Source organism: Rana temporaria, chromosome 1 (assembly GCF_905171775.1).
Source record: "Rana temporaria chromosome 1, aRanTem1.1, whole genome shotgun sequence".
Classification (NCBI taxonomy): Eukaryota; Metazoa; Chordata; class Amphibia; order Anura; family Ranidae; genus Rana; species Rana temporaria.
Window position 1 is genome coordinate 542,597,935 of NC_053489.1, and position 21,363 is coordinate 542,619,297.

Here is a 21,363-nt window from a genome sequence, read left to right on the forward strand (position 1 = left end):
AAAGGCTAGGCTAGGCCGCCCTAAAGTTAGGCCATTGTGTGTGAATATATATATATATATATATATATATATATATATATATATATATATATATATATATGCAATATATGTAATAAGTGCATAAAATGACAAATATGGATTTAAAACACATGACAGAGGTATCTGGAAAATTCTCCAGTGCTCCCACCCCAGTTTCACACATTTAGGAGACAAGCCAACTTTACATATCATGCATAGGACCAATATAGTGCTATTAAATAGTTTGTGTTCTGTCTGATATTCGGACAAATTAATATTTGGTCCTTCGCCCAGTTATGGACATCTACCTACATTTCCTAAAACTATATTCAGTTGTTATCTTGATGTTCAAATCCCTCTTCAGAAATTAATTCCCATGTAATATCTCCACAGGAAACAATCTGACCCAAGTGGGATGTAACCCATATCAAAGATTTCTGGATTCAAGAATGCATGATGACCTCCTACCTCCCTACACAAATAAACAATACATTTCTAGGCAGCTGCTGATTGGTTTGAAGTCAATTCTCAAATCCATTCACATGAAGAACCTTGACACATAGGGGATTAGTTATGAAATGCAAATCCCCTTTGCACTACAAGTGCAAACTACAAGTGCAAAGTGCACTTGGAAGTGCAGTTGCTGTAAATCTAAGGGGAAGCTCTGATATGAGGGGAACCTCTGCTGATTTTATCATCCAATCATGTGCAAGCTAAAAGGCTGTTTTTTATTTTCCTTGCATGTCCCTCTCGAATCTACAGTGACGGCACTTTCAAGTGCAATTTCAAGTGCACTTTGCACTTGTAGTTTGCACTTGTAAGTGGATTTGCCTTTAGTAAATAACCCTCATAGACACTATGGGGTTGATTTACTAAAGGCAAATAGACAGTTGTCCTCTGCAAGTGCAGTTGCTCCAGAGCTTAGTAAATTATGTAAAGCTTCACTTTGTAAAGAGTACCCAATCATGTGCAAAAAAAAAAACAGCATTTTTGCTTGAACATGATTGGATGATGGAAATAAGCAGAGCTTCTGTTCATTCACTAAGGTCCGGAGCAGCTGCAATTGCAGAGGGCAACTGTACATTTGTCTTTAGTAAATGAATCCCTATTTGTCTGGTAATCTTCCTGTGTATGGCATTTGCTACAAAAAAATAGTGCCTATACCTTCCAAAATCTATCCCCATTGCAGAGTGATATACTGTATCTAGATTGGGGGGTTGATTTGCTAAAGGCAAATCCACTGTGCACTACAAATGCACTGCAAGTGCACTTGGAAGTCCATTTGCTGTAGATAAGGGGAAGATCTGAAATGAGGGGAAGCTTTGATGATTTCTATCATCCAAACATGTGCAAGCTAAAATGCTGTTTTTTTTATTTTCCTTGCATGTCCACCTCAGATCTACAGCGACTGCACATCCAAGTGCACTTGTAGTACACAGTGGATTTGTCTTTAGTAAATAATCCCCATTGGGAGACTTGTATAATGATGTTTCATCATTAAAAGTATGTCTACATTTGAATGTCATATTTTATTCAAGCTTACGCAAAAAATAAAGCAGGTAGTTTATCAAGTTGCCTTAAACGTTGAACAAGGTTTGGAAAATTAGGTTGGCGTTTCCTTTCAGAAGATAGGAAGTGTCCAAGGATTCCGAGCACCTGAGAGACCTGAAAATCAAATTAGTTAGGTCAGATTTTGACTTCAGAAGACAGTGACATCAATGTTATATGCCTTTTATAAATGAGGTAACTAAAAACAGTATCCAGTCCCAATGATGCTATGTGAGTTTATTAGAAAATTAATACTTCTGTTCTTCTATAAATGTCCAACCTTGTAGAGTTGTTGTCCACACATCCCTCTGGGTTTGTATAAATTTAATAAACTGGTCATCTGTAAATTCAATTCATAGTGCTATAAATTGTGTTTAACTTCCATCCCCCAACCATCTCCATGACTATTTTAGCCTATAAGGGACAATAATCGAAGGAACATTGTAAACTGGAAAAAGTGCCTACAAAAACCCAGATAGTTTTAGTGCAAGGTGGAAAATGGTAGAATGCATTAGAATGGTTGTTAAAGTAATTGCTATCTATGCACTTCCCAAATCACAATTCTACACTGAGCAAAATTATAAATGCAACACTTTTGTGTTTGCCCCTATTTATCATGAGCTGAACTCACAGATCTATGACTTTGTACACAAAAGGCCTATTTCTCTCAACTATTGTTCACAAATCTGTCTAAATCTATCTGTGTTAGTGAGCACTTCTCCTTTGCCGAGATAATCCATCTACCTCACAGGTGTGGCATATCAAGATGCTGATTAGACAACATGATTATTGCACAGGTGTGCCTTAGGCTGGCCACAATAAAAGGCCACTCTAAAATGTGCAGTTTTACTGTATTGGGGGGGGGGGTCCGGGGGGTCCAAAAAACAGTCAGTATCTGGTGTGACCACAATTTGCCTCACGCAGTGAAGCACATCTCCTTTGCATAGAGTTGATCAGGTTGTTAATTGTGGCCTGTGGAATGTTGGTCCATTCCTCTTCAATGGTTGTGCGAAGTTGCTGGATATTGGCAGGAACTGGAACACACTGTCGTATACGCCAATCCAGAGCATCCCAAACATGCTCAATGGGTGACATGTCCCGTGAGTATGTTGGCCATGCAAGAAAAAAAAAATACAGTCCCATTCACACAAACCTACACCCACAGTTGATCCAGTGCTCACTAACACAGATTTAGACAGATTTGAGAGAAATAGGCCTTTTGTGTACGTAGAAAAAGTCGTAGATCTTTGAGTTCAGCTCATGATAAATAGGGGCAAACACAAAAGTGTTGCGTTTATAATCAGTGTATACACCTCTAAGGCCCCGTACACGCGGACCAGTTTCAGCAGACATGTTTGGCCGTGTGTAGGCCCGAGCGGACCATTTTCGGGCGGATCGGACATGTACGGTCGTCTGTACAGACCTACCGTACATGTCCGGCCGCCCGCCATCCCTCGCATGCGTCGAATGACTTCGACGCATGCGTGGAAGCATTTTAAAGGCAGGCCCGCCCATGTCGCCGCGTCATCGACGCGGCGACGGCGCGGACACGCCTCGCGTATTGTTTACGCGCGGACTTCTGTTCGATGGTGTGTACAGCCATCGAACAGAAGTCCCCGGGCAGACATGTCCGATGAAAACGGCCCGCGGACTGGTTTCATCAAACATGTCTGCTTGTGAGTACAAGGCCTAAGATTGATGCAATTAGTGCCATGGGGTGGACATTATTATGTCTCTGTGATTGTTTCTATGCTGTCTTTGAGTAACACAGGATTTAGGTCAGATGTCCCAAAGTTTTTTTCAGTCTTAAATACCACTGTCAAATGTGGCAAACAACAAAGAAAAAACTAGATATGAAAATAGTGGTAAATGTATTTAGTGAATTACTTTAGCTTGCATGAGTTAAAGCACAATTAAATACCTCTTTATTATAATTCTGTATCCTGACATGTTATGATTTATAACTGATTGTTGCTTGAAAATCCCTACAATACTCTTTACGTTTTCCCTAAGTAAAAGTGCTTCTTGCCTACTTCAGGGTTGTGTGCTGGCATAGCAATATTACAGCTACGTACACCCCTTATCAAAAGTGGCCTCACACAGAATTGCATGAAATAACAGAGGGTGTCAGAGAAAACTGGGTCTAACTGGTACTTACTGCATTGCAGTGATATTTAGATGCCCTGTACAACAGAAAAGTGAAAGTAAAGCCTCATACACACGGTCAAACTTCAAACAAACTTTTCCGTGGATTTTTGTTTGAAGGGTATGGCCATGAACTTGGTATGCATACAAACGGCAGGACTTTTTCAACAAACTTTTCCAAAATCACATGGTTTTTCAGCTCTTTTCTGCTCTTTACCACCACCCTTTGGTCAACTTCTGCTATGGTTGGTTGATTTAAACATTGGTTATGAGCATGCGTGCTTGTACTTTGGACTAAAGTCCGATGGATTTCTGTACACGCGGTCGGACAAGGCACCGTAAGACTTTTGTTGCAGAAAAGTTTGTCTGTTTGCAGAGCGAACTTTTGTCTCATGAAAACCGAAAAAGTTTGTCCGATGGAGGGTACACACAGTCTGATTTTTTTTTAAACAGTCCGACCTTGTGTATGGGGCTTTAGACTATGAAAATATAAGTTGTTAGTGCAATGTCTATCATGCATAGCTACATTTGTAATTTCATTTGAAACTGGTCTAATATGGCAGGGTTTGAAATGGACAGGTGTAGACATGTCCACTTTTATTATTTATTTGAGGTTTTCAATTACCTCATCATTGAAGCCTTTCTTAACCCATTCACTCAATTCTTTCTTCACCTCTTCTTCATAATTGGCTGCATCTATTTTTGTGATGGCAAGTTTGTCCTTAAGATATACATTGTTTTCTGGATCCAGTGCCTTTTCAGAGAAATATAGGTGTTAGCTAATAGAAATACTTTTAATAAACTGCAATAAACTAACAAAGTATGGCCACTGATTGAGTGCTAGAGATGTGCAGGGGAAGCTATGCTAAAGGATGGTGGTTATTGGAGGGCTACAATACATGAAAATCTGTACAGTACAACACAAGGCAGTGTGGGGGAAAGGTGCAACAAGTATGTGTATGTGGGGTGGGGAATTGTTATTATATTATTATTTTTTATTTATTATTTGACTTTGCAGCACTCAGAGATTTATCTTATAATTTTGTAATTACATATATACAGTGTGTGTGTGTGTGTGTGTGTGTGTGTGTATATATATATATATATATATATATATATATATATATATATATATATATATATTTGTGCCCTTATTATTGCCTAATTACAAAAATGTGTGTGTAACCCCTGATCTAAATACATATTTCAAGCATACTGTTTCAAAGACCTGTTCAAATACAACAATTATGCATAGAGAATACCAGCCACACCACCAAACCAGATTTGGCAGTAGGCCTGCAGTTTTGGCTCTATCCAGCACATGTTTTTTTGTTTCAGCTGCACCGTTACAGTATAACAGTGAAAGAAAGAAAAACAGGTACATGGTTATGCGGCATGTCACGGTAGTACAAAGAAAACATTTCTACATGACTGTCCTTACTGCTTTCCTGGGCCATTCTGGCCGTTTGGTCACCATAGCATCATAGAGCTGTAAACTTTCCCGTGGAGAGAATGCCAGATCTTTTGGAATTCCACTTTTCTGGATCTAATTTATGAAGAATAAATATAGTAACTGGCGATTAAAAAAACATTTATTTTATTCACACCACATGCTTTACAAAAGAGGGAAATGTGGGCTACATAGGTTCAGTTTAGCATAGAAATTAACAAGAATGTTACTGGTTCATCTGAGCAATGTTTTTTTTACCATGTAATTTATTGTGACTATTTCTGATATGGACAACATTTTTTTTTTTTTTAATACAGCATATCATTAAAGAATGTACATTTTTTTTACAGTAAATATTGTTTTAGACTACAGAATGCCTGTAGTTGCTAAGTTATTGTTAATGAACATTTGAGTTGGGTTCACACTGTTGAGCTGCGGTTACACGTGCAATTCCATTTAATATAAATTTCACCTCAACGCACCTTCTTACTGCATGTGTCTTTCAGCACGGCAAAATGTTTTCTAAACACAGCTGCACCAGATTTTACACTCTCCTTTTTTAGTAAATCAACACCATGATCTCTTCTGGCAGTCAAAATTAAATAGTCCCATCTCTGAAATTCTAATTAGGCAGAGATCACAACAAGACTGCACTGAAGGGATCTCAGAGTTGCATGTTCTCCAAGAAAAGTATTTTAACCCTTCTATTATTCTTTATCCACATACAGACAATACAATACAGATATTTTTCTCCAATGATTTCACGTTCATTATTTGATTTACATGTTAAAACATAAAATAAAAAATATAAACACAATATATTATCATATAGACCAAGGCTTACTTGTGATATTGTTAATGCAGCACATGGATGGTAATGATGAAATTTAATTTCACCATCTTCCTCAGAACACACATATTTTTCCAAGTCATTGTATCTCCTGTCATGCAAAACTAAAATGCCGAAGAGAAAAAAGCAGTCACGAAATGCCATAAATATTAATATAATGCAAAAGGTGGCTAATTCACAAACTGGTACCTACCTAGTCGAACTCGACAGGATCTCCTTTCTGCTTTTAATGCTTTATTTTTAGCTGCTTTTGGCCGCAATTTTTGTTCCTTTGCTTCATCATGTAGTGCCCAGTATTTTTTGACAGACTGTAGCCACCTTGAAAATGTAGTTTATAAAATACAACTATCAATTAAAATACATTAAAAGTGTTTAACACCCCTTAGGGCTGAAAGCATCTGACGGTTGAGGGATCTGTAGCTGAACTTCCTGTTTCTGTTACGGGCCATGCTCACAGAACCATCACAATAGTATTAGCTACCTCTAAAGCACCATAAAGGGAAACAATAACACGCATTGCTCCAGAGGCTCCATTTTCTCCCTGTTTTTCCACAGTCCAGATCTTTTCCTCACAATGGAACACCATTCTACCATAGACAAGTACACATCTCTCAGTGCTTGGCCTTGTTCTTTTCCACCCCCCAATTCAAAAATTGTCCCTATTATTATTATTATTATTATTATACAGGATTTATATAGCACTAACAGTTTGCACAGTGCTTTACAATATAAAGGAGACAGTACAATTACAATACAGTTCAATACAGAAGGACTAGAAAGGCCTTGCTTGCTTTACAATCTAAAAGGGAGGAGGAGGTGGTACAAAAAGGTAACGGCTGTGGGGGAAGAGCTTTTGGAGGTGGCCAATGTACAGTTTTTAGGTATAGGCAGGGTAAGCTTCTTTGAATAAATGAGTTTTCATGGTCACCTAAAGACAGACAGGGTGGGAGATAACTGGTCCTGGAGGCGAGCATGGGAGGAAGTGATGTGGATGCTAGAGAAAGAGGTTTAGGAAGGAGCAAAGTGGACAATTTGGGTGATATGTCAAGATACGGTTGGTAATGTGGCTGAAGGCAGTGTTATGGAAGGCTTTGTATGTTGTTGTTAGTTTTTTGGATTTTAAATGTTTGGCTAGTGCCGTGGGTTCTTAATTTAGCATCCATTGACCCCTCATGCCTTGTACACACAATCTGAATTTCCGTGGGGATAAACTCTAATGGATTTTTCCGTCGGAATTCCATTCAAGCTGTCTTGCATACACAGTCTCACACCAAATTCCGATCGTCCAAAACGCGGTGACGTACAACACTACCACGAGCCGAGAAAAATTAAGTTCAATGCTTCTGAGCATGCGTCGCTTGATTCTGAGCATGCGTGTTTTTTTCTCTGTCCAAGTTTCACACAGATGAACGGAATTCTTTCTAAATTCCGATAGAAAAAAGTCAGATGGAGACCACACACGGTCGGAATATCCGTCAGACCTTTTCCATCGGAAATTCTGATCGTGTGTACAAGGCATTAGTGGTCCATGGATGGGTTTCAGTGGGTCCATGAGGGTCAGATAAAAAATAACATTTTACATTCACTAAACATTCCTCCCTCTTGTCCCAGTTAATGGAAATTCAATAAAACTCTGCCATTGCTTATAGCACAGACTGTAAATCTGTATTATTGTTCTCTTCACAACTGCCATCTTGTGCCTCATTTTCTAGTAGTAGTAGTAGTAATAATAGTAGACTTGAGCAGAATTAAAATTGTTTTGTTTAATTTTGTATAAGATGATTGTATTTAATTTCTGTAATGAGAGGACATTACTTTTTGCATGAGTTTTTTTATTGTTTACTTTATTCAAACTTTGTGTATGTCATATACTGTACAGTATATATTAGGAAATCAAATTTCAATAAAATAAAGTACATATATTAATTGAATGCAAAGTTTTGTTTATATGAATATTTCTCGGGAGGGGTTTCATAGATTTCATCAGATTCTTAAAGGGGTCCGTGACTCAAAAAAGGTAAGAACCACCAGGCTAGTGGAAGCCAGTGGAGGGAAAAGTGGGGCAGCAACCGCAGATCGCTTAGTTAGGTGGATGAGTCTAGCAGCAGCATTCACAGAATTGCAGCTGCACAGCTGCATAGTTGTAGGTTTGTCTGGGGAGTTTCCAAAACATTGGAAATTCCTTGGCAACTCTGAACACTAGCAAAGCTGCTTGGTAACTATGAGATTATGGGCTCTAGAGAACTGTAACTGAGTAATTACAATTAAGACTATTAAAATGATTTACAAGTGGCGTGTGTATAGCCTATGTGAAACCGCTAGTAACTTGTTTGCTATATAAAGGCCAGAGAGACATACTTCTTGTAACTTAGCTCCCATCATGATTGACCAGCAATTTTTCCCTTTGAATTGTACTCATGGATATACAAAGAGCGAATCAGCATTTGGTAAATGAATAACTGGACCTTTACATCATAAAGGCCCCATTTGGGCCAACATTTAAAGTTAGGGTAGACATAGGGTAGAACATCTGTATTAATGCTTGTGTCAACAGGCTTTTGTTCACTTTAAACAAGTTTTGCATTTCCATACAAGCCTATGGGTGCGCAAATCCTGCTTGAAGGAGTACCTTCAAATGCACCTGCCAATGAATTCTGAATAGGTTTAGAACTATCTAAAACTGATGTTAAACTGATGCATCTTCACAGGCCAAAAGCTTGGCCCGTACATAAAATAAAGACAAGTAATACATGTGTACATCTTTGCTCAAACTGCACACAGATAGGAATGTGGAAAGAATATTGACTAGTGTTTAGTTAAGTGTGGGTTTTCCAACACATCACGAAATCTTGTGTGGTATCAAGGGTTCCTACATAGACTGACTATTATAAGTAACAACTTCTCCTCATTGATTTTCTTAAATTTGTATTGCCACCTTTACTTAAAGCGTTATTGAACCCCAAAACAAAATGTAATATATTGCAATTTACTAATTCTTAAACATGGTGGCTACGTAAATTTTTCCTTTTTTAGGCTTTTTTTACCTTTATTTGTAACTGGTGATCCTGCCAGTAACACACTTCTTGTTTTGGGGTGTCTTTATTCTAGATGAAGGAACATTAGAGACACCCTTACACAGCAGTATTGTCATTCTGTGGAGAGGGTAGTGTTTGATGCACTAGCAGATTTAGATGGTCTTGACTAATAAATGAAGTCAAACTCCAGCTAACACTTTATAAGCAGTTACAACTAGGGATGAGATTTGGCCAATTATGCCTCAGGGGATTTAGTACATTGTGTAGTGTGTTGCAGCGTTGGTGAAAGACAGACAGAGAGAGAGAGTGACAGTGTAATTTCAATTGAGTTAGATAGAGCAGGCAGGCGAGTCAGTTAGCTGCAGTGACAATGTGTAGAGGATATATATGCATCCCAGGTGTTGTATATATATTTATACACTGTATTCAGTTTAGCTAGATCCATTCCTGTATGCTCTTCCTAATATACTGACAGGTAGGCAGGTGATTGTGCTAGCTGCAGTATTTTCACTTAGTGTACTGTGTCATTTGCACAGTGTGCACCTAAAGCTTGCCTGAATACAATTGCTGGTGTTCTCATACAAATACAGGCAGGGAAATACAGTATTCCGTTTTATTGTCCTTTGCACAGTGTGCACCTAAAGCATACCTGAATACAATTGCCGGTGTTCTCATACAAATACAGGCAGGGAAATACAGTATTCAGTTTTATTGTCCTTTGCACAGTGTGCACCTAAAGCATACCTGAATACAATTGCAGGTGTTATCATACAAATACAGGCAGGGACATACAGTATTCTGTTTTATTGTCCTTTGCACAGTGTGCATCTAAAGCTTACCTGAATACAATTGCCGGTGTTCTCATACAAATACAGGCAGGGAAATACAGTATTCAGTTTTATTGTCCTTTGCACAGTGTGCACCTAAAGCATACCTGAATACAATTGCAGGTGTTCTCATACAAATACAGGCAGGGACATACAGTATTCTGTTTTATTGTCCTTTGCACAGTGTGCATCTAAAGCTTACCTGAATACAATTGCTGGTGTTCTCATACAAATACAGGCAGGGACATACATTATTCAGTTTTATTGTCCTTTGCACAATGTGCACCTAAATCTTACCTGACTACAATTGCTGGTGTTCTCATACTAATACCACAGGCAGGGATCTGCAAGTATTGTCAGTTAGTGTACTGTGTCATTGCACAGTGTGCACCTAAAGCTACGTGACTACAATTGCTGGTGTTCTCATACTAATACCACAGGCAGGGATCTGCAAGTATTTTCACTTGGTGTACTGTGTCCTCTGCACAGTGTGCACCTAAAGCTACCTGACTACAACTGCTGGTGTTCTCATACTTATACCAAAGGCAGGGATCTGCAAGTATTGTCAGTTAGTGTACTGTGTCTTTGCACAGTGTGCACCTAAAGCTATGTGACTACAATTGCTGGTTTTCTCATACTAATACCACAGACAGGGATCTGCAAGTATTTTCACTTGGTGTACTGTGTCCTCTGCACAGTGTGTACCTAAAGCTACCTGACTACAATTGCTGGTGTTCTCATACTAATACTACAGGCAGGGATCTGCAAGTATTGTCAGTATTTGTGCAGCTACATCTCCCTGCAGGCCATTAGTATGTCTGGAAGGACAACAAGGAGAGGCAGAGAGTCACAAGACGATAAAAGAGGGCAAGCAGGCTCTACATCTAGAGGCAACAGTGCTGGTTGTGGACACGGTGCATCCTCAGCAGCATGTGGCCGTGGGACATGCTCGTCCTTTTTTTCGACAGCTGGCCGTGTTGAGCCGCAACATGCCAAAGACTTGGTAGAGTGGATGACCAAGCCATCCTCATCCTCCCTCACCCAGGCTCAGGGTACGTTGTCTGGCAAAGCAGCTGCCAACGTGGCCTCTACCCTCTGCTCAATGGCATCAGTCACTCCTTCCCTAGCCCCACCATGTCCTCCTGAGGAGTCCCCCGAACAGTGTTGGGTACATGCTGCAGGAGGATGTGCAGAATTTTGAAGGCTCCGATGATGGTACCCAGCTAGAGGAAGGCAGTAACGTAAGCCCAGAGAGAGGGGGTGCCCAAGATGGACAGCAATCTGGTAGTCATGTTCCCCCAGCTGCAGCATACTCCAAGGTTTGCTGCAGTGATGAGGAGAGAGGGGATGATGAGGTCACTGACTCCACATGGGTGCCTGATAGGAGAGAGGAAGAGGAGGCACATCTAAAAGGAGGCAGGATGCCCTCCAGGGGCCAGCACACCGATTGCATCACACCGCAGAGCTCCTCATGTGCAGGGCGCTGCTGTCTCTCAGCGTTATTCCAAAAGTTCTTTGGTGTGGGCCTTTTTTGAGACGAGTGCATCAGATCGCACCACTGCTATTTGCAACATATGTCTCAAGCGTATCTCGCATGGCCAAAACATCACCCACTTGGGCACCACATGCTTGATCAGACATATGTCGACCTGCCATGCAGTTCGTTGGCAAGCGTACCTAAAAGACCCACACCAAAGAACAAAGCGTACCTCTACTTGCTCCTCATCAGCTGGGATCTCCAACCCCACTATACCTTCAGTCCTCTCTGAAACCTGCACTGAGAGGAATGAAGGTGTAGAATTGTGTGTGTGTCACAGCCAAGTACTTGCAGGCAATCTGCTATAGGTACACTGATGTCAGATTGTACCAAGCAAATTTCCCTGCCCCGAAAGAAGTTCGCTCCGAGCCATCCACATGCCCAGCAGTTAAATCGTAGCTTGGCTAAATTGCTAGCACTTCCACTGCTGCCTTTTCAGTTGGTAGACTCTGCCCCTTCTGTGAGTTTGTGGAATGTGCGGTACCTCAGTGGCAGGTTCCCAAACGCCACTTTTTCTCACGGAAGGCGATTCCGGCTCTCTACCGGCATGTGGAAGGCAATGTCCATGGCTCATTGGACAGTGCGGTCAGCGGTAAGGTGCATATTACCACAGACTCATGGTCCAGCAGGCATCTACAGGGACGTTACCTATCTTTCACGGTGCATTGGGTGACTCTGCTGGCAGCTGGGAAGGATGCAGGACAAGGTACAGTAGTGATGGAGGTGGTTCCACCACCACGCCTCCAAAATGCTACTACTGGTGATTGTGACACACCTCTCTCCTCCACCCTCTCCTATTCTTCTTCTTCCTCCATTGCCTCTTCCTCGGAACCAGCAGTGCTCCGTAGGTGTTAAAGGGGCTACGCAGGTACGCAGGCAAAAAGATTCCATGCAGTGCTTGAGCTGGTGTGCTTGGGGGACAGGAGCCACACTGGGGCAGAGGTTCTGTCAACTCTGCAGGGGCAGGCTCAGAGGTGGTTGACGCCATGCCAGCTTAAGCCAGGAATGGTGGTTTGCGACAATAGCACCAACCACCTCTCCGCCCTCTGACAGGGACAACGGACCCATGTGCCCTGTTTTGCTCACGTGGGCAGGTACCCAGGCTTACAGGATGTCCTGAAGCAGGCCAGGAAACTCTGTGGGCATTTCCGACGGTCATATAATGCCAGTGCTCGGCTGACCTCCAAAAGGAATACAACCTGCCCAGGAACAGCCTAATCTGTGACATGCCCACCAGGTGTTACTCTACGTTGGCCATGCTGCAGTGGCTGCACACGCAGTAGAGGGGCATCAATATCTGTGCCAATATGGGACCAGGACAGGGTCTGGGGAGCTTGTTTTTTTCCCCCACGCCAGTGGGCCATGATCAGGGATGCATGCACTGTCCTGTCACCATTTGAGGAGGCCACGAGGATGGTGAGCAGTGACAGTGCATGCATCAGTGACACTGACCCTCTTATCCACCTGTTGGAGCACACGCTGTGTGGAATAATGGACAGGGCACTTGAGGCAGAACAGAGGGTGGAAGAGGAGGACTTCCTTACCTCTCAAGGCCCCCTTTATCCAGACAGTGTTCCTGCTTGCCCGCCTATCACACAGGAAGAGGACGAGGAAGAGGAGGATTTTGTCAGCATGGAGGTGGAGCCTAGCACTCAGCATCAGCAGCAGTCTTCAAGGGATCAATTACAGTCCCAAGAAACCCATATACTTGTATGTGGCTGGGAGGAGGTGGCTGCGGATCACGTCATACTCAGTGACCCAGAGGTCTCCGCACCAAATGCCTCAGCAAACCTACGCTGCATGGCCTCCCTGATCCTGCAAAGCCTGCGGAAGGATCCTCGTATTCGGGCTATCAAGGAGAGGGATCATTACTGGCTGGCAACCCTCCTTGATCCACGTTACAAGAGTAAGGTTGCGGACCTTATCTTGCCGTCGCAGAGGGAGCAGGTGGTGAAATATCTTTGGGAGGCCTTGCAGAAAGGTCTATGCAACACGTTCCCAGAGACTGGGAGGTTACAAAATCCTGGTCCTGGACAACGTGTTGCTGAGGCTTCGGTCAGTCAAAGAAGGAGCCGTGGAGAAGGTGGCCGTCTGACTGATGCATTCAGACAATTTTTTAATCCGCAACCCCAAGGTATGATCGGTTCCAGCAACCATCGCCAGCGTCTGTTTTACATGGTCTGGGAATACCTGGGGGCAAGATCAGACTTGGACACCTTTCCCACTGAAAATCCTCTGGCTTACTGGGTCTTGAGGATGGATCACTGGCCAGAGCTTGCACAGTATGCAATTAAGCTACTGGCCTATCCTGCATCCAGCGTTCTTTTGGAACGCACATTCAGGGCTACTGGAGGCTTTGTAACCGATCACAGGGTGCGCCTGTCCACCGACTCGGTCGATCGACTGACCTTCATAAAAATGAATCAGTCTTGGATCACCACCAGCTACCAAGCACCTGATGCTGATGTAACCGAATATTTTTTTTTTAAATGTCAGATCCCTTCAAGACTGCCTATGCTGATGCTGAGTGACTATCCTGTTATGCTGAGTGACTATCCTGTTATGCTGAGTGAATATCCTCTTCTTCCTCAATGATCATGCTGATAGCTTGTAAGAAAATTTGTTGTTCTAGACACCGCCACCAGTGACTAAGGCCCAATTTTTCTGCCCCTGTTTAACAGGGCGTGTAATTACAATTTTTGATGCAATACTTTGCAGCAGGGCTCATTCCTGCATTTCAACTAGAGTATCTGTGAGGGGTTGCTGTGTTGTGGCACCAGCACCAGTGCCTGAGGCCCAATTTTTCTGCCCCTGTTTAACTGGGGCATGCAATTACAATTCTTGATCTAATATTTCACAGCAGGACCCATTCCTGCGCCCACCAAGAGTAACTGTGAGGGCTTACAGTGTTGTGGCAGCAGCACCACCACCACCAAAAAAGGTCCAATTTTTTTTCCACTGTTCAAAAATGGCATGTAGTTACAATTGTTGATATAATAGTTCACAGCAGGGAGTTCCAGCACCCACCAAGACTAACTGTGAGGGTTTACAGTGTTGTGGCAACACCAACACCTAAGGCCCAAATTTCTGCAGAGTATATATGGCAGGCCCCTACTTTCAAACATCCAACTTACAAACGACTCCTACTTGCAAACAGAAGGAGACAACAGGAAGTGAGAGGAAATCTACCCCTAGGAAGGGAAATTCTCTCCTGTAAGAGGTGTCTCCTCTCCACTGCTGCTTTATCACCAATCCTTGTTTTTCACTATAAACCCCAAATTTTCAAAAAAAACATTTGTCATTCGGACAGAAAGTGAGGTGAAGTCATCTGAACAGATGCACAGACAGCAAAACAAATGTTACAGGGGTGATAACCCTTCCCTATGTTTTCCAAAAAGTTTACAACATTTTTTTTTGGCTGGAGCTACCCTTTAAAAATGTACCATTTCAAAATTACAAACTGACTTTACTTAACAACAAACCTACAGTCCCTGTCTTGTTTGCACCGCCTGTATACTGCTGTTTAGAGTATATAGGTCCTGGGGGCCCCACGCCTTTCCTTTTTTTTTTTTTTTTTTCACAAGAAAACACCTTTCCTTTTTTTAAGTTGGGTGCGGGGTTCCCCTTAATATCCATACAATACCCAAAGGGCCTGGTAATGGGCTGGGGGAGGTACCCATGCCATTTTTCTCAATGCTTTTCATCCAAATTGCTGGGACCCAACATTACAATAAAGCCGCAAGCAGTTTTAAATGACTTTTCCTATAGAAATTTCATTTTGTGCAGGGACAGTTCTAAACACGGGAAGCCTGTGCCACTTCACAGGCATCCTATAGACACCCAGCAGGTACAATATTTAAAGGAATATTTTACTGTTTTTTTTCACTTTAGGCATCATTAAAATCACTGCTCCCGAAAAAATGGCAGTTTTAAAAACTTTTTTTTTGCATTGATACATGTTCCCTGGGGAAGGACCCGGGTCCCTAAACCCTTTTTAGGACAATAACTTGCATATTAGCCTTTAAAATTAGCACTTTTGATTGAACGTTCGGTCCGTTCGAAGGTTCTGATGCGAACCGAACCGGGGGGTGTTCAGCTCATCCCTAATTACAACAAACTGTTTTTTCTCCTTGGGGTAAAAGTTTTACATATATGAATAAAAGCTGACCAATTTTAGCACCCCTTTTAGTGGTAAATGGTTTGGCTCAACTCTCTAACACTTTTGCTAGACAGCTTGGTCTATTAAAGGAGAATGAAAAAAAACATACTATATCATATATAAATAAATATAGTTAACATTTACTCAGTTAGGTGTTCTGGATTGCTAATTGTTGCAGATAATGCCAGGAATGGACAACGAACCATCGCCAATATGTGTTCCCAGACTTCTGCTCCAATCTCTCCTCCCAAGCAATGCACCTGGAATAATTAATTATTTCAAATTAAGCCAACACTTTATTGGTATCACAGTTGTCAGGTTATTTCTATATGGTTGATTTTGTTAAACGTATGCTTTTTTTTATAATCTTTACAATACTCCAACAACATGCGATATGCCTGTCCATACAGGCCTGTAGGCTTCTACTATCCCAGCAGCCCCTACTAGAACTCCCACTAAACTGACCACAGAAGATTCTGCTACTGGACCTTAGCAGTGGTATTTTCAATGCAGGAAGGTTGGTATAGACCAGGCGTCTCAAACTGGCGGCCCTCCAGCTGTTGCAAAACTACAAGTCCAATGAGGCATTGCAAGAATTACAGTTACCAGCATGACTCCCAAAGGCAGAGGCATGATGGGACTTGTAGTTTTACAACAGCTGGAGGGCCACCAGTTTGAGACCCTTGGTATAGACGATTCAAACATAGAAGAGGCGTGCATGCAAAGCAAGGGTTAGATTTATATAAAGGAGAGTTAGTGTTGGGATCACAGGTCTAGTGCGATGTTGGAGTAGTCATTGCTCTCTGCAAGGAGTACTATACCGAACTACCAGTGCTGATCATCTGACACTGAAATATACAATCCTGATGCTCCAGCAATCTTTACACCCAGTACAGTGGTATAGTACAACGTACCTCATCAAATATCATATACTTGATTCTATTCACCCATGCCTGTCGATGTGGAGATAATAGAAGGATTTCCAAACACTGTGGCACTGTTACTAACACCTGCAAAAAAATATCATATTACATAGAGACATAGACGAGTGAAGATATTTTCCCCCATTTTTGTATTAATAGTTTATAAGAAAGCAATGCTGGCAGATTCTGTGTTTTCTGGGTTGCTACACTCTGTGCATATGCTCCATTTTCTGTGTTGAGAAGCCCTGTACTTCCTTCTCCCCAAGCCACCCCGTTTGACATTCCTGCATATCATGATGGATAGCTCTGGCACAGGGGGGGACTGACAACTCATGGGGTCCCTGGGCAATAAGAGAGCATGGGGCCCCCTGACCACACTCAAGCCACACCCACACAATGTCCCACCTACATATTACAGCTCAGCTGCATAGAGGGGTCATTTTAATATTTACTGCAGCAAAGCCTGAATAATAGTTCCCAGCTTCTTTTTGTAGACCGAAGGGAAGAGGAAGGAGATATAGGAATAGGAGGGAGAGGGGGGTATGAGAAGAAGGGGGGAGAGAGTGTTAAGGGGAAGCGAGAGCAGGGGGAAGGTGAGAGAGAGAGGGGGTAGGGTGAGAGAGAGAGAGAGGGGGGAGGGTAAAATAGAGAGGGTAGAGTGAAAGAGAGAGGGGATGAGAGAGAGGGATGGTGAGCGAGAGAGAGGGGTGGTGAGAGAAAGAGGGAGGGTGAAAGAGAGAGGGTGAGAAGAGGGAGTGAGATTGGGTGATGGGGGTGAGAGAGAAGAGGGAGAGAGAGATGAAGGGTGAAAGAGAGGTGGTGAAAGAAAGGAGAAAAAGAGGGGAGTGAAAGATAGAGGGGGTGAGAAAGAAGGAGGGAGAGAGAGGGAGGGTGAGAGAGAGTAGGTGAGAGAGAAAGGATAATAGAGAAAGAGGGGATAAGAGAGAGAGAAAGGGTGAGAGAGAGGGGGGTTAGAGAGAAGAGTGAGAGAGGGGGGTTAGTGAGGGGGGGAGGGTGAGAGAGAGGGGGGTTAGAGAAAAGGGGTGAGAGAGGGGGTATGAGAGAGAGAGGGAGGGAGGGTGTGAGAGAGGGGGATGAGAGGGAGGCTGAGAGAGAGAGAGAGAGGGGGTGATATAGAGGGGAGGAGAAAGAGGGAGGAGGTGAAAGAAAGAGGGGGGGGGAGACAAAGAGAGGGGGGTGAGAGCGAGAGTGAAGGGGTGAAAGGGAGAGAGGGTGTGACAGAGAGAGAGAGAGGGGGGGTGGAAGAGAGAGTAGGGTACTCACAGTGGCGGGGCTCTTACTGTAGAGTGCAGTGCTCGATCAGCGAGCCTTTGTCACTAGTGAGTAGGGCTGTCCCCCAACTAAGGCATAGCAGAGGCTTTCCCATGCCACATAGTTCAGAGTTAGGCAGAAAAACAAAAAGACAGGCAGGGGAAGTGGCGCCCAGACTGGACTCACAGTGTGATTGGATTCAGCCTAGAGAGGAAGGGACATGAGTGGAGTTGTCCCCAGATACAGCATAGGACAGTGGTGGGTTACTTCCTCATGGGACCCCTCACCTGTGGAGGAGCCATGCACCGCAAATGTGTACACTGCCCTCAGCTGTACAGACTGTGCTCTCCATGTACACACCACCCCCATCCTATGTCAACCCGCTCCTTTTCACCTTCAATCCTTTTCATATAAAGAAGGAGGGAGTAAAGTCTAGGACAGGAGCTTCTCATGGGGCCCACTACTGGCCCGGGGCACTGCCCGGGTCACTGAATGGTCAGTCCGTTCCTGGATATCTGTTCTCTGAGTGCTATTCCCTATAACTAACATTGCTATCTGTACACATCTGTGTACAGATGTCAGTGTTATACACAGGGACTAGCACTCAGTGTACAAATATCAGTGATATATATATATATATATGTGTGGCCACCATTATTTTGCTGCACTGGTGAAGCTCTGGTGGAGTTCACCAGAGCTTCACAGGCTGCCACTGGAGTCCTCTTCCACTCCTCCAAGACGACATCACTGTGGTGGTGGATGCTAGAAACCTTGCGCTCCTCCACCTTCCATTTGAGGATGCCCCACAGATGCTCATTAGGGTTTAGGTCTAGAGACATGCTTGGCCATTCCATCACCTTTACCCTCAGCTTCTTTGGCAAGGCAGTGGTCGTCTTGGAGGTGTATTTGGGGTCGTTATCATGTTGGAATACTGTCCTGTGGCCCAGTCTCCGAAGTAAGGGGATCATGCTCTGTTTCAGTATGTCACAGTACATGTTGGCATTCATGGTTCCCTCAATGAACTGCAGCAGCACTGCCCCAGACCATGACACTCCCACCACCATGCTTGACTGTAGGCAAGACACACTTGTCTTTGTACTCCTCACCTGGTTGCCACCACACACACTTGACACCATCTGAACCAAATAAGTTTATCTTGGTCTCATCAGACCACAGGACATGGTTCTAGTAATCCATGTCCTTCTTCTACTTGTCTTCAGCAAACTGCGGGCTTTCCTTTGCATCATCTTTAGAAGAGGCTTCCTTCTAGGACAACAGCCATGCAGACCAATTTGATGCAGTGTGCAGCGTATGGTCTAAGCACTGACAGGCTGACCCCCCACCCCTTAACCTCTGCAGCAATGCTGGCAGCACTCATACGTCTATTTCCCGAAGACAACCTCTGGATATGACGCCGAGCATGTGCACTCAACTTCTTTGGTCGACCATGGTGATGTCTGTTCTGAGTGGAACCTGCCTTGTTAAACTACTGTATGGTCTTGGCCACTGTGCTGCAGCTCAGTTTCAGGGTATTGGCACACTTCGTATAGCCTAGGCCATCTTTATGTAGAGCAACAATTCTTTTTTTTAGATCCTCAGAGAGTTCTGTGCCATGAGATGCAATGTTCCAGTGACCAGTATAAGAGAGTGAGACCGATCACACCAAATTTAACAAGCTGTACACTCACTAATTTACATTGTAGCAAATTGTAATTTTTTCAGTGTTGTCACATGAAAAGATTTAATAAAAAAAATTCAAAAATGTGAGTGGTGCACTCACTTTTGTGAGATACTGTAGACCCTTGAAATCATAAAGATTGGTACAGACAGATTTTGAGAATGTGTCTCTCATGTGTCCTAAAAGTGGTGTAGCATGCGCCAAATTCATGTCCATCTGTAGAACATGTACTTGAATTTGGTGCATGATGCACCACTTTTAGAATGCACGTGAGACACTTTCACAAAATCTGTCTGAGCTAGTTTTTCTCTCTGTACACTTAAAGATAGTTGGTCTTAATTAGCTCTACTTTCCAAAGATACGAACTGTGTTTTGAATTTGGCGCATTAATTGTGCCACAAAGTAAAAGTGGCGCATTTTAGAACTATCTGAATTTCATGCATAAGTCACTGTCAGAACCAAAAGTGTCACAGATTCATCATGAATTTGGTCCAATATAATAATAAGAGATTAAAAAAAAGTGTGTGTTGAAAAAAATACTTGTTGCTGTTTAGAGTTCTTGAAGGTATATTTACATGGCAGTCATATTTGGTCCTTTCATATAATAGATTCTTTCTGCTCAGTAGTGCTGATCAATGCTTTCCTCTCTTCAATACACACCTTATAAAATTCTTAGATTCACAAAAAAAACATTAACCCTCTGCACTATTGTATTGTAGGGGTGTGAAGAATGTGACCACGATTGTAGTTCCCTAGCCTTAATAGAATGTCCCTGCTGTTCAGTGGTGCTAAATGATTGCAATCTGGACATTCACTTTGATAGAAACCCCAAAAAACCCTTGGGTTGTCTTTATTATAAAAAAAACAGATGGCAAATGCACTACAAAGTACAGGAAAAAATAGAGATAGCAGCCGCGTAGGCATGATTAAGCACTAAGTCCAGTGTGAAACGCGTAGGCTGCTATCTCTATTTTTTTGCTGCACTTTGTAGTGCATTTGCCATCTGTTTTTTATAATAAAGACAACACAAGGGTTTTTTGGAAGTGCGGATGTCCATTCTTCTAGCCTCTACCATTTGCCTTGTGCATTGCCGGCACTCCTGGTTTCCTGAGAAGCTATTAATTGTCCAGCATACCCACCTGGAGCGGTAACTCCCTTTTTCTGTCAAGGACAACAAGGTGTCATCAGCATACATACTGATTTTTTCAGTCAAGCCAGTGTATCTCCGGGTTCTCCCGTATGGAAATAGCAAGGGGTTCTGCTGCCAATGCATATAGCAATGGGGACAGCGGACAACTATGCTTCGTACCCCGTGTCAGACTAAATGCCGGGGAGGGCCACCCGTTGGCCACCACCTTAGCCTGTGGGCGTTGATACAACAATTGAATCCATACCCATAATCTTAGGCCCAAAGCCGTAACATTCCAAGCATCTCCACAAATGTCTCCACTAGACCGAGTCAAATGCTTTGGCCGTGTCTTAAGTCACCACCACCCTTGTACCAGCTACCTCGTGTGGGACCTGAAGGTTAATATAAATCTACATAAAATGAACGACGTGTTGCGTCCCGGTATAAAAAACGCCTGATCCGTATGGACTAGGGATAGGATAACTTGGTTGAGACGGTTAGCAATGACCTTAGCTAGGACCTTGATATCAACCTGGAGTAAAGAAATAGGGCGGTAAGAGGGGGGCTGTCTTTGGTACTTTTCTGGCTTGAGTATTAGAACAATAATCACCTCTTTCATAGAGGGAGGTAGCTGAAAGGTTTCGAAAGCATAGTTATAAAGAGCTAGTAATTTAGGGGTAAGTAGTTCACCATACTGTAGATAAAACTCAATGGGTAGGCCATTGGAGCCCGTGGACTTGGATCTGGCAAAGCTAGCCAGTGCCTCAGTAATTTCATCAGTCCTGAGGGGGG

The 21,363-nt window shown here is 43.0% G+C and overlaps 1 protein-coding gene across 2 annotated transcripts in view; it reads right to left on the minus strand.

Moving 5' to 3' along the window:
* Nucleotides 1–21,363, minus strand: part of LOC120920724 (probable ATP-dependent RNA helicase DDX60) — a 294,719-nt gene that overhangs the window by 133,749 nt on the left and 139,607 nt on the right. For both annotated transcript variants that reach the window (XM_040332971.1, XM_040332963.1), the window contains 7 exons: nt 16,484–16,579; nt 15,714–15,829; nt 6,205–6,329; nt 6,006–6,115; nt 5,153–5,257; nt 4,337–4,465; nt 1,562–1,683 (listed from right to left, as the gene is read on the minus strand). In XM_040332971.1, the coding sequence (XP_040188905.1) occupies nt 1,562–1,683; nt 4,337–4,465; nt 5,153–5,257; nt 6,006–6,115; nt 6,205–6,329; nt 15,714–15,829; nt 16,484–16,579 (803 nt within the window). The remainder of the gene's footprint in view (nt 1–1,561; nt 1,684–4,336; nt 4,466–5,152; nt 5,258–6,005; nt 6,116–6,204; nt 6,330–15,713; nt 15,830–16,483; nt 16,580–21,363) is intronic.